Genomic DNA, 15,010 nt, shown 5'->3' with positions numbered 1-15,010 from the left:
GATGTCTTAGACTACAGGCCACAGCGCCACTGTGCCCCCAAGCTTCAAAGTTACATCATCATTATCTTAAAGGATGACTCCGGCAATCACAACATTATGCCTTATATGTAAGAAAAATAATTATCAAGCACGGATCACATGGTTTTATTTAAAACAAACTCATAGTGACCACGAAAAACACATCCGTCTCTCAACACGAGATATTCAAAATTCCCGGGCGCCGAAATTGTCGAGTGCAATGACATCCCAGTATTACAATGGAGACTGACGACAGTTGAACACAAATAACCATTACGTCATTGCACTTAGACAATTTCGGCGCGGGAATTTTGAATATCGTGTGTTGAGAGCCGACTGTTTTTATTCGTTTCAATGGTCAACATGAGTTTGTTTTAAATACAACCATGTGATTCGTGCTTGATAATTCTTTTTCTAAAATATAAGGCATCATGTTATGATTGCCGGAGACTCCCTTTAAGAGCCAAGATAATTTTTAAAAGATTCTATATAAGTACTCACCACATTTTAGATGGCAGTTTATCTTTGTTTTCATTTTCCTTGAGTTTGAAGTGAGTGTATAGAAGAATCCCACTAAATGTCATGGCAACACCAAGCATCTGATTGAGTTTGAGTGGGTCTGCAAATAAGAAATACCCTCCTAAGAGAGTCAGGCAGAATTTCATGTGTCCAACCATGTTGTATCTGATATTTACCAAGTTAAGGAAAAAATACATATATCTGTGTCAAGGCTCCCGCAAATTCTTGCGTCCAGACACATTTTTGTATTGCTGGACGCAATGTTCAACAAATTTCATTAACCAGTTGCGTCCAGTCGGATGCAAGTTGATTCAGCCCAAAAATGAGTGATTATAAGCTTACCAACTGATCACTCCTAATTCTCCTAATAAAGCTTAATTAACCAATGGACCAATCAGTAAACGAGTTATTGACCTTTCACATTTAACCACTCCCATTTTGCAACACTTCCGGGTCACCAGTCAACCAGTCAATGAATGAACATTCTTACGGCAGCGAGACGTGATAAGCTTTTGAAAATACAACTTTCTAAACTATCGTACATTGTCAGCAAGTTTGCATTCCCATAATTTGTTATTGACAATAATATTTACATAAATCTTTAAAATCTCATCAGGAATCTGAAAGGAAATAGTCAAATATTTGCATCAAACTGTGATGTAATGCGAAGCAATACCGGCAATCGGGGGCTTTGTAAAACTGTATTCCCTGTTGCCCAACACATTAGCATACATGTACGGTACAGTTGTGAGTCCGATCGGACGCAGAGTTTTTGAAGGCTAGCGGTTATTATCGATTGTCTGTTTGCTATAGATGCCATTTTAAAGCAACAGTTGATTGATTTTGACAGAAAAAAAGTCCAAGAAATGTGCAATATTTTTACAGATTCTGGTATTTCTAAAGTAATTTGCAAAAAAAACAAATAAGCAAAAATATATGTTATGCGCCACTTTTGGTAACAAAGTTTGAATTGGACTGGCTCCTTGTGTGCTTGAAGTGGCTCCTGGTTTGCTTGAAATCCCTGTGAACCAGGAGCCACTTTGAGTAAAAAAGTGGCTCCTGGTACACATGAAATCCCTGTGAACCAGGAGCCACTTTGAGTAAAAAAAGTGGCTCCTGCTCGAGACATTGTTATTCTCACGGCATATGGAAATGGTATCACCATGTCTACTGCATGCATACAATAATATAAAGGATACGTGACTGGCGAGGTATTTCCAATGATCCAAAATATAGTCAAATTCACTGAAAATGCTATACAACCAGATAAAAACATCATTGTCTGAAAAAAACCAAAATCATATTATATCATCCAAATGGAGAAAACTGCTGATTGCATAAAGAATAAGGCTATTCCATATGAAATCCATACACATCTATGGAAGACATGACCTTAATCTTTCACACAGGGGGTATAGACTGGAGTAACCTATTCAGGTAATTCAATTTGAAATACATACTTCCTATGTGAAAGATTAATGTCTTCCATAGGGGGTGTGTGGACTTCAAATGGGATAGCCTTATACTGTAGATTTGATTAAGTTCTGTGGATGATGACATCAGCTAGCTTGATGGTAGATTTGTATTTTTATATCTCTTATTTTATACAATTCCCTTCCCCTTATGTAGCGAGATACATTGCCTTTACACATTACACATGTTTCAGCAGGGGTGGAATTTCGTAAAGTGCCACAGGAGTCCAAGTGGATTCTCGCAAGAGAGTTTTGCGAGAGTCCATGGATTCCCGTAAATGGATTCTCGTTGTACAATCTTATGGGAGTCCAAAAGGTATTATATGTAGGCCTACGTAAAATGCATTCAAACAAACAAACTAACAAATAAACTAACAAAGTTAAGTTTTTAATATATGTGTCATCATACTCTCACTTCATTATGTCATTGCATCTTTGGCGACTTTTCCTTTATATTTTGCAGGCTTTGAGTTTTAAGGCGTGTTGAACTTAAACGTAAGTTCGCTGAGCCGATCATTTCCAGCGCGAGTCCACATGGACTCTCGCAATAGGACTTTTACGGGAGTCTCTGCAAGAGTCGACTCTCGGACTCCCGCCGAAATTCCACCCCTGCTGTTTGTAATGATAACATAACACACAATTCTTTATCAATACTATGTGGCAAAAATATGTTTTTCTTTATAGGATTGCAGATTCATACGTAGTGGAAATAAAATGAGAATAATTTAAAAATACACTTCAACACTACTCGTTTATTTTGATCAGCTGATGTTGTTAGCTGTGATGTTTCTCTCTAGCTGTTTCCAAGAAACATCACAGCTAACAACATCAGCTGATGACGAGGAAGTTCCTCGAAAGCGCCCCTGTTAAGCAAAAAAGTGGTTTTGAAGTCTAATTTTACATAATTGTTTTTCTTTCCTTTGCATTGCATTGCAAACCCACACTCCACAATCAGGGGTGTGATTCAAAGCTTGTGAAATATCCTGAAAATAGTAAAAAAATCCAGATTTTGGCAAAAATACCCTAAAATGGACTGAAAATCAATAAAATTGTGTAAATTCTGGCCACAAAAAATAAAAAAATCCAGACAAATCACACCCCTGCACAATTCGAATGCTATGAGTGCAATGCCTTTGAAAGTGAATGTGCAGGAACATGCAACTGAAAAATATGCAAAGTGCAACCGAATGATTATCTTGATAATATATGTATTACAATTTTGCATCTCACTTTGAAACTTGCTTTGCAATGACAACTTTCAAGGCCTAAGTGTGTCCTTTGAGATCCATATTATAGCAGTGTCCCTACAATAAGGACAAGCATGTAAACAGTGCAGTTTAATTTTGAACTTGGTGATCTATTAAACTTTCAACCATTACAACCATAAATCACATCCCTGCATAAACAAACCATAAACCCTTTAGGTCCGATTTCTCAAAGCTTGGCTAGTTGTCAGGCTTCCTAAGCCAGCAGGCTAGCCCTACCAATGTGGATCCATTACATTGATTTATCTTTCTAAGTGATGTACGATGTGAAATTGTAAGCACTTGTATATATAGGGCTAATTGGGCTGAAGCCTGATGGCTTAGGAAGTCTGACCACTAGCCGTGCTTCTAGAAACCTCCCCTTAGGGCTTGTAAGTTGTGATAGTGGCAGGATGAAAACTTGAGGTATAATGTAATACTAGTATAGGTGATCAACCCCACATGCAAAATAGGAAGACACAAGAAACCACAGGAATTTTTATTATTGACACAAATATTACTATGTACCAATGTTGAATTTATAATTTGCCACAAACAAAACAATTTGCACAAAAAGTTAAATATGCTTGCTTTTAAATGTAGAAATTATGATCATAAAGGAAATAATAGTGATAATTAATACAAGTTGAAAGGTTTGATTCATAGGTTTATGCTATTATAAACTCTCTCCATGCGGGTGTAGACAGCAGACAACAAGTTTCAAAAACAATTTAAAAATTTCAGAATTGTAAATTTTCATGACAATATCTGGAATCAGCTTTAAAAATGCATTAAAATGAGTAGAAACAAGCCTTGTATTGGCTTAGTGGTTCTTGAGATAACACATGATATTTTGAGAAAATATCCCAAAACTTGCACAGAGCATTAAGGGGGTACTACACCCTGCCCAATTTTGTGCCTATTTTTGCATTTTTCTCAAAAATTATAAGCGCATTGGTGACAGGTAAGATATGTATATTATAGGGGCAAAGACTACAACTACTGGAAATTCAGCAACTCAAGGCATGTAGTTATTGATTTATTGATCAAATATTGGTTTTCCCTCATTTTTGACTGTAACTCCACAACTGTTGTCTGTGCTGAAATAAAATTTCCAGTGCAGTACTTGTAATCCTTACCCCTATAATATACATATCTTACTTGTCACCAATGCGCTATAATTTTTGAGTAAAATGCAAAAATAGGCACAAAATTGGGCAGGGGTGTAGTACCCCTTAAGGTTAAGATAATCCATTGATAGAAACAAGAGGGCAAATTTGCCTTGCCTTGCCTTATAACCTATGGCCTAAAAACCTGAACAATAAACATCCTGTTAACCTTGCACATACTGACTATAAAGTAGTTATAACTGGCAAGGCAGATCAAGCATTTATGTTTGTCTGTAGTCCTGATCTTCAGGATCCAAAATATTTGGACACCTCATTTGTGTATGTGCAAGTGATGGGAATATCAGAGATTCCAACTTTTCAGTGGACATGGGGCAGTTCACCAAATCTTCAGTGAGAAAGGGGCACCTACTATGAATGATTCTTTTTTAGATCCACCATCTCTAACAGTGGTGTAGCAGGCCTTGCCGTTTGAGGCGAGCGATCGCTCTCGCTCGCCACCGCTCGCCCAAACTCAATTTCTAGCGAGCGATTTTACACTCGCCATAGATACTAAATATCGCTCGCTGCGAATCACCATTTTACCCAATTTGCATTCAAGTTTCAGCACTTCAATTTATTCATTCGGTATATTGTAAATGTAATGAATTAGCCTAAATTCCTGAAAACGAGAGAGGTTATTCAACACCCCATGAGTATTTCATATTGGTCTAAAACTGAATGCCACAAGATGGGCTTTTCTCAGCGTATGGTGCCCATTTGGAACCAGCTCCCTAGTATTATCAGATCTACAAATTTTGTTGCTTCATTTAAGCAACAAGTTTTGGAGTTTTACCAGTCTCGCACCTTTGATGCAACTTCTGTTTGCACTTGGACCTCTTTTTGTAATGGTCCAAATTGCAGGCAAATCATGTAACTTAACCTGCATTTTCCCCCTCTAATTTATATTTCCCTTCCCTTCTTTTTTGGTTTTGGTGGGGCGGTCTTAGAGGTGCCTGGCACCTGTTCGCTCCAGCCATTCACTGGACTTTTTAAAACAAATATTGTTCCTTTCATAATATTGTGTAATTTTTGATGTAACTTATGTGCAATATTATATATTTTTTGTTTGTAATTCTGTGCCAGTGATACAGTGTAATAAAAAAATAAAAAAATAAATAGAATGATCTTTCAGTGATTCGACCACTACATAAAATTAGAGAGTGATTCGACCGCTTGCCTTGCATCATACTAGCGAGCGATTGACCACTCGCCTTTAAAATCTAGACGGCAAGGCCTGGTGTAGCGAGAGTCATCCTATTGGGGCCATTGGGCCTGATTGGTTGCACAAGCTGTTTTTCAGCAATGTTCCTATGGTATTTTCTGAATTTTCTGAATTACATGCCCCCTGCCCCTATGATGCTATGCCACCATCTCTAAAGTAGCTAGAGCAATCTATAGTAATCTGAAGAAGTCACAGCTAATCCTGACAAAAGCTTGATAGTTTTATACTTGTCCTTCAACCAACCCATTACAGGGGTAGCGTTAGGCTGCATTTTGGGGTCCCGGACTCACCAAAATACAATTCGGCCCTCCTATTTTCAAATTTTCTGCGAGGTCAGGGGTTCCTACAGACCCCCAGCTTTTCAATCTAACTCTATTGTCTACAGACATACTATTTATGCTGCATTTTTGCAACTCTGACTCGCCAAACTCTACTACGGACCCCCTACTGACAGATTTTTGGGAGTCCATGCGGAATCTGGAGCACTTTGGTCTAGCGCTACCCCTGACCCATTATAACGCTATAACCCCTAATCTGCATTACAAATACATCATTACGTTTTGTTACCGGGAGAGATGTGATCATGTCTCGCCTCCTTTTTAAACCAAATCGATGGTAATAACTCTTATAGTGAGGGATTAACATTTAACCATGTATTGCCTCAGGCAAAACTCACATCCTAGGAACTAAATACCACACAAGGTCATTTTTATGTAACTCATTGACCCATGTGTGCCATATACTGCCTCTAGCTATAGTGACAGCCTGGTGATGTGGCCAACTCATTGACAGATACCAACCTCAGGAGGGAATTCAATTTTTGATCAATTCTCTTCAGGTAGTGAAACGTAATGTGTCATAAAAGCCCATCAACTTGAGCATCTCCTCATTCAAATTTTGTGTCTTTTATATATATTTTGTATGTTGATTTGAATGAAAATAAAATGATGATGTATGTATGTATGTATCATGTATCACATAATTTGGAGATATATCTACTTACCAAGGCCTCTGTGGGCCAGCCCTGAAACAGACCACCTTCACTTAGTACTGGTTCAAAAAATGGCACTAAACATGAGAGTATTGCAGCTGATAATGGTGCTTGGTAATAGAGTAGCTGCATTGAGTTTACTTGGAATTCTTGTTGCTTGGCTTGTACCCACTGGAGGAAAGTCAAACAAACAAACAAACAAACAAACAGTCACACAAAATAATTGCGATGGAGTAGTGGCAGACGGCAAGTATTGACTATACAGACAACTTCAAAAATTAAAATCTGTTTGAAATTTATTCATTATACCTTTCATCTGGTATGCTAGAACAGGGGCTCTCAATAGCCAACTGCTGACCAATGGTGACATTTATAATTGGTCTCCCATCCACTCAGCAGGCCACGATCAACTAAATGTTTAATGTGCATGAGGGCAGCAGTGGTCTCCCATCCACTCAGCAGGCCACGATCAACTAAATGTTTAATGTGCATGAGGGCAGCATTGGTCTCGCCACGATCAACAAAATGTTTAATGTGCATGAGGGCAGCAGTGGTCTCCCATCCACTCAGCAGGCCACGATCAACTTAATGTTCATGCAATGCAATAGCGGAAACCATGCACAATTATAATGGCAGCAAATGGTTTCATACTGTTTTTAATAACGTTTCGGATTATAAAGAAGCTGTTTTGAACGATGACAGTGGATTGAATAAGTATGTTTTGTACTTGTTTATTTGTATACTAATTGCTTCACTGTATGCCGGGCCATTTTGCACCCGTATATACCAGTGAACTTCTGATATGGCATGCATGCATGTATGGATAAAAATATCGTCAGATGGCGATATCGCGATATGTTTTTGGCTGCGATATGCAAAAGACTGACGATGCCCAAGCCTACTTCAAAGACTTCAGACTTGCAAGTCAACAACACATATCCAGGATTCACAACACCTTTGAATGTTATTGCATCAAATTTAATTCCAGGAACTGACAAAATGCTACGATAATTGCGGAAGTCATTTTTTGTAATTTTGAGAAATTTTCATAGCAAAGCTGTCAATTTGCTCCTGTACCGGGGAGGGGGCACTAAACCATATTCTTATGACCCATTATTCAAGATCGTGCACTGTGATTTGTTAAAACACGTCCTGTGAGAGCCCATTATTCTGCAATAATGGGTCAAGCGCCGTAACACATTCTACACACAGCATTACGCTTGGTTACGTGTGCAATAATCCCGCGATACGCGCTGTCGCGTACGCGCTCCACCTTGAAGTAAACAACTGAAAATATTTGAGCCAAAAATGATATTTTCTCTTTAAATCGCACTATTTTCTGGTAATAATAGGCAGTAAAAACGTTTAAATAATTATTATTTACCTTTTTACTGCCTCGGATACATTATTTGTGTGTAAAGTATAATGCATTACCCTTTATTTCTTAAATACTGCACACACAGGTGACAAACTGTTTTCAAAATGCCCCCGACTTATTTTTGCCCAAAAATCAAAATTTTGCCACAAATGCAGAAAAAGCATTCTGCATTCTTTCAATATAAACCTTTTCACACATGATTTTGGTCACACAATGTGTACACCAATACAGCAGAGTTGTCTCCAGGACCAATGACAACCCTTTAATTGTTCCTGTATCACCCAGGGGTTTACTTAGTACAAATGACCATACGGGGACGTGCCGCTAATAATATGGGTAGCATTTTTGGCCTTTTGGTATATCAATAACCCCTTTTTTTAAGTCAGTTTTGGTACATATGAATGGGTCCTTTTTTTTTAAAAATTTCAATTTTTTCGAAAAATAGCCCAATTTTGCCTCAATCTAGCCAAAATTTCGAAAATTTCCCTCCCAAAATTGGGAAAATTTGTAAAAACCAAGACAATTTGGGTTTAATTTGGCCGAAAATTTTGACTTTTTGTATATCAATGGGTCCAAATTTCTTGAAAAATTGGTATATTTATGGGTCCACTTTCACATTCTCAGCGGCACGTCCCTACCAAAATCAAACATGAGTACCCCCCGGGCCTGTATCAGCAGATATGAGATACAAGTTACTTACCACCTGATAGAGAGAAGTAACCAACACCCCCATTGTGGCATACGCTGTACCTAATACATTAAATCTGACATCGTAGTAAGAATTTAAAATCACACCAAGAGTTATTGGGATCTGAAAAATATGAAAATAAATAAGTGACTGGTAATACATATATGTGGTTGGTGTGTGTATGTGGTACTGGTAACATTTTTTTTTATTACTTTCTTTAATAGTCTGTGCTGTAAACTGAGCGTACCCGAGTGTAAACACAGAATTGGTATAGAATCATGCTGGTTGGATGATCTGTGTTCTTGAAAACAAGACCGTTGACCCATTGGTAATTGGTGTGTATAAGGGGAGGAGACCTCGCCACTTCTACATGTATGTGATCGCCAACCACCAGCGCGTACCCGGACCATGGAAGTACTAAAAAAATATACTTTAGGAAAGCGAAGGTGTGTGTATGTTGCAGGAAAGGTAGGGTGTTTTATATGACATGATCTGGTCCATGGAGGTCAAAGAAGGTAAATTTGAAATTGAGATAAAGGCAAAAATATTTAGTAAAAACAACAAAATACATTTGACATCATAAAACATCATAACTTAAGAACCATGTACGCTAGACCTTTGGTGTTTTCAGTATGTAGTGTTTGTATAAGGAAACAATTATAGTAACTCAATTGTCAAAGATGCATCCTTTGGCCTCCATGGACCAGATCATTATCACATATAGATGCATCTGTACTGTATAATCGCTAGCGGAGATAAACTTGAGGCGTGTGACGAGTTTCTACACTCAAAGGATAGTGCTCGTATAGCGACCCAGATCCAATAATCGCAAGACACCCGATTATAGCATGTTCCTACTTTGTGACATCAGAAACAACATTCCTAGTTTATCTCTACCAGCACCTCAGTTAGATAGAATAGTGAATATATGTATACATTAAGGGTCTCACCCATTCCCGGGTACCCGAGTTCCCACCCGTCCTTGGCCTACCCGGGTTAAAATTCCAGTAACGGGTTACCCTAATTTATAAAAAAAATTAATTTAGAAAAATTGAAAAAAGAAAGTTACAGACTTTAAATTACATGTTATTCAAGGTTGTACACCGGAGAAATAATGTTACTAAAAAATAAATTCACAGCTGGATAAAGTTGTACATTTTAATTACTTTTGCATCTATTAAACAGCTGCTAGCAATGCATACTAATTCAATGTGTCCCTGGCTGTTCAATGAAGCAAAAGAAAGTAATTAAAATGTACAACTTTATAGTACCGGTATCCGCATTGATATTTTTTTGTGTTTTTCGGAGACCCAGATTACCGCCCCAAAAAATCGGGTAACCAGTACAATTACCCATTAGGTGAGAGCCTTAATCTATATGTAAGCCTGTGAATAATTATGATAGGACAATTGGCAGGCAGGTGGGTGGTGAAAGTAGAAGACATTTGTTACATTCATTATATAATGCCCTAATCCGATCAATAGAACGGACATCAAAGGTCGAGAGCAGGACATTCAACTCCATCAGTTCATCATTGGAGCCCTCCTGATGAGGATGTGTGTTGTACACATCGAAATATTGAGGTAACTATCTCAATATATACGTCTAGCCCTTTTCTATTCACAGATTATCCATTGTATTTCTTTTGTTTATGGTTCGCTGCCCCAACCATTACCTAGAGTAATGGAGGTGGCTAGCTGCCCAGAGACCATTATCAACACAATAGCTCAAGATAACGGTCTCGGCTGCGAGCTAAACAAAAGGAATACCATGGACATTCTAGAAACACTATGGAAAGGATCACAACATACATGTAGAATCTGAGTTGGTAACTAGTCTCAGGTAGACTTACAAAACAAATGCATTTACAGCTCGAATTATATGCAAATGTTACATGGCAAGAGAAAATTATAGAGGGCTACTGTAGTCCGTATAACATTAACAGTAATAATTTATATAACACCACTGGTGCTTCTAGAAGGGAATCTGTCTTTATCCTTGCCCAACCCGAAAACGCTTAACGGTCCATGCTAATTAGTTACTAGGCAAGAACCCCCGGGATACTACCCGACCAGGGGAGCTTCGCAACTAACCTGCGGTACTCATTACAAGTCAAGAGGCTGAGGGTGCAAAGCCTTACTGTGACCTACCCATAATGGGGAGCACCATTGGACACTACGTTACTAGGTGTTTCAAATATTTGGTAAAGCGCTTCAGACTCCGTATTATGCGTACAATATTGTATGTACAATACTTTTTGTGACGCTAAAAAGTATTACACGTGCAATAAATAGTATGTACCGGGACAATATATATTTTGCTACAATCATAGGTTGCTTAATTGATACGGAGTTGCCAAATTTCTAAGACTTCTAAATTTAGTGAGTGCACGGAATGATGAACATCTTTTAATGTCTTCTTGTATTCAACCATGGTAGGTATCATAATACCTACCATGATTCAACTGTACTTGAATTATTATATAATCAATGGGCACCTTTTTAAAGTTAATAATACGTCGTATTAATACTAATATTAATAATATTACAATTGTAATAATAATATAAATGGCACATTCAGATCTTATTTATTTATTTATAGATTTATCTATTTAGGCCTATTTATTTATTTATTTATTTATTTATTTATTTATTTATTTATTTATTTATTTATTTATTTATTTATTTATTTATTTATTTATTTATTGATTGATTGATTGATTGATTGATTGATTGATTGATTGATAACTGATTGATTAATTGATTTAGAGATTCATTTATACTGATATTTAGTCATATATTGATTTAGAAAGTTTAAAAGTATTATTTGTAGGCCTTTGTATTTATTCTGGTTCTGATTGTATTGATACTGATATTTTTGTTAATTTTTAAAGTTTTGGCATAGCATTCGTTACATTATAACACGCTGTGTTATGAATTTGCAACACCTTTTTACATATTGATATCGTTGAGGCATGTTATGATAGGCCTACTTATGATCATCACAATACATCCATAAACGTGTTAATGCAGTAACCGTAGCGTTAGGGGCACGGAACCCCCCCCCCCCCCCCTTGATCTGAAATATTAGAAAATCCCATAGGAAAACTGCCGAAAACGGCTTGTGCCCCTCCCCCCTCATCAGAACCGGATGCAACGCCTTCTATACTTTTTCATTCATTAATTATAGGCGTATTAATAGTAGGCCTAATGCGTTGAGTTTTTAAAAAGTAATATCCGCCTTTTTTCTTTCTTTTTGAAATGACATACGGTACTTGTTACAAAAACAAATCAGCATGGAAAACATTTTTTTTTTCGTCAGAGGCAGATATTTGGCCTATTCAGTGTCATAAAGCTACAAAATAGACGATCTTTTAAAATCATTTTTAAATGGCTATTTATTTTTCAACCTTATTGTTTGTATTTGTAATGTTCACACAATCTGAACATGTGCTTGTAGGACAACGATTTTGAATTAAACATGTTAAATGTGATATTTTAATTCCCCTAGAACACCACAGTTAAGCGTCCAAAATTGTAAGTGGGTTTTCTTTTATTTAACCTCATTATTTCGCTAAAATTACTCGAAAACCCTCCTAAGAGTTGTTATTACTAATAAACATTTCATAATTTTGGGCAAAGGATAGCCAAATAGTTGACCGAAATCGTATATTTGCACCAATATTTGACTGAAATCGTATATTAACATTACCGCCCCTTCGTGGCTTTATTGCAAGCCAAAGTGTGAAACGAGATTACTTGAAATATATATTTCAGAGTTGAAAGAGTTTCAAACTTACGAATATATTTCTGAAATATGTCTCTCTGATTGGTTGATGGTCAAGAGGATTACGGCATCCTCAAAGCCTCTTGCTGTAATTCTCTAATCGATATCTATTATAGGACCGCTCTTCTGAAATCCATACAACCGTGTCAAATGAAATAGTCAGATTTCGGAATTTTATTAAAAATAGGCATAAATCACATTGAACAGGTTGAATGCTGGCAAAAGTAGATAAAATAACTATGGGTCGAATTTACATTAATCAGTGTCCTGGGGCCAGGATAACATTTAGGACTCCTTCGAATTCTAAAACAATACTTCGCCAAATGTCCTTGCTTTCATTTTCTCATTTAATTTGTTTTAATTTTAATTAATTTCTTTATCCACTGGCTCTCTGGTAAATCCGGTATTGCCAAATATTTCTTGTTCATTACCCGTGTTAATCTATTTATTAATTAAAATGAACCATCTATTAAATTCCTATAATACAATGTATAGGCCTAGTGTATTTGATAACAAATTTGTTTTTATTTTTGATTGGAATTTGGGTTCCATTACACGATTTCATAATAAGATATGTTTGGGCATGGCGGAATTAGTATATGATTAAAAATAGACATACTCTTAGTCCCCCTTTTTTAATGTTTGTAGGCCTACATTATTGATATCAATATTTATGTACAAAATGCAAAATAATGTATATATATTTGATTGTTTTGTAAACATTAAATTTGATGTTTACTCATAATTATGTCTGGAAAGTCAGGGAAAAAATAAGGAGTATCGGTATTTAGTTTCCTGGGAAAGTGGATCAGATGAGCAGTGAGTAAAAACATTTGCCCTAAATCTTTATTTGATTTTTATTGTTTTATGAATTTATTAGGGCTACTGGTAAAGTGCAGAAAAAACCTCCAAACGCACTCTAGGATTTTTCATCAGCAGCAGTAGAAATTTCTCTTGCATATATTTTCTGGTGACCTCGCTTGGATTTAGCAAACAATGAACCGTCAGGGTTATAGCGCGTTATTTAATCTGATTCAACTCGTGCAGTAGCACGATATTTATTGCACGTGTAATACTTTTTGACGTCACGAAAAGTATTGTACATACAATATTGTACGTACAATACGGAGTCTGAAGCTAGCCTTACTCACATTTTTCTAAGATATAAATTTCATGGTGTTGAAACCGTAGAACAAACGTTGACAACTCTTTGCATTATTCATTTGAATAACAATGGTCACGGAGTGAATACACTCCAGCGGATTAATAACTACCAAACCACTTCAAATACAAATGCAAATTGAGATCAATAACTATTATTGATTTGATAATGCTGGTGTCTAAGGTGTTAGTGTTTTTAATTTAAGAAAGTAAAGTTTGGCATTAAACTTATTTTTAAACAATTATATATACATATTCTGATGCAAACAATTTAATTTTGCTACTTGCACAGATATGTAAGATAAGCGGTTCAAAACAGACCATTACCAGAAATAGCAGGCGTGTTGTTCATGACTGGCTCAATGTTAGTTGGTTTGAGGTTTCGACCCTATCGGGTCTCAACCTCAAACCAACTAACATCTCACCAGTCATGAACAACACGCCCATTATTTCTGATAATGGTCTGCTTCTCACCCTTTATCTACTACATATGTTGAGTTGAATGCCAGTTTAAATCTACTTTGCTTGATTTGTTACATTGTTATTGTGATACAATCATGAAATAAGATTGAAAAAAGTAACAACATTGATAGGGAAATGAAAGCGAAATAGACAGTTGAAACATAAAGTGAAATAGACAGCCAAAATATTCTGTAGAGTTACATAAACGGTTGCGAGTTATTTAGCGGAAAGAGAGGGAGTGAGGGAGAGAGGAAGAAGGAAAGAAGATGAGATGCAAAAAAGAGAAAGGGAGAAAATAGGAGGTAAGACACTGCCATTTGTCACCTTGATGGGGCAGTGACGTTAACACCCTGAGGCAGCTGTTTCTCACTCCCTTCTAAGCGGCGTCTTAAGCACGCATGTTTGTGTATACACCCGCATTTTGAGCAAACGCTTTGGCCTTTGGCCAACGCTAGCAATTTGAAGCTGGCAGCTGCACCCAGTGAAATGTGCACTTACATCACTGCCACATCAGAGTGAAAAGTGGTATAGGGAGAGAAAGAAAGGGAATAGGAGAGAGAGAGGAAAGAGGTAGAGACAAAACAAACAAAGAGGTAATGAGACAAACAGAATGAGACAAGACAGGCAGAAAGGGACAGATAAACAGAGACAGACAGAGAGAGCGAGAGAATAGAACAAAGAAAGAGATTGATTATAAACTAAGAGACAAAAAGATGAAAACAAAGGTTGACGGTGAGTTGGGAAACATTAAAATCAGCACACTGGTCATCGGCAAAATGGTCCACCGATGATGTCAAAAAATAATATGGGAAAAAATATTTAATAACCTACCATATCTTTTACTAAACACATCAAAAGAAATAAGTCCCCCTCTGAAAATTTCGTCATAACATCATAAAG

General features: G+C 36.8%; 1 protein-coding gene across 6 annotated transcripts in view; it reads right to left on the bottom strand.

The window, feature by feature from the left end:
• LOC140147912 (solute carrier family 35 member E3-like) overlaps window positions 1-15,010 on the bottom strand; it is a 76,611-nt gene that overhangs the window by 30,806 nt on the left and 30,795 nt on the right. For all 6 annotated transcript variants that reach the window (XM_072169708.1, XM_072169704.1, XM_072169705.1 and 3 more), the window contains exons 3-6: window positions 8,714-8,824; window positions 6,648-6,806; window positions 1,737-1,819; window positions 520-702 (exon numbers count right to left, since the gene is read on the bottom strand). In XM_072169708.1, coding sequence (XP_072025809.1) covers window positions 520-702; window positions 1,737-1,819; window positions 6,648-6,806; window positions 8,714-8,824 — 536 coding nt within the window. The remainder of the gene's footprint in view (window positions 1-519; window positions 703-1,736; window positions 1,820-6,647; window positions 6,807-8,713; window positions 8,825-15,010) is intronic.

This window comes from Amphiura filiformis, chromosome 3 (genome assembly GCF_039555335.1).
Source record: "Amphiura filiformis chromosome 3, Afil_fr2py, whole genome shotgun sequence".
In the NCBI taxonomy this organism is placed as follows: Eukaryota; Metazoa; Echinodermata; class Ophiuroidea; order Amphilepidida; family Amphiuridae; genus Amphiura; species Amphiura filiformis.
Note: the sequence above shows the minus strand (reverse complement) of the source record. Positions and strands in the feature narration are given on the sequence as shown.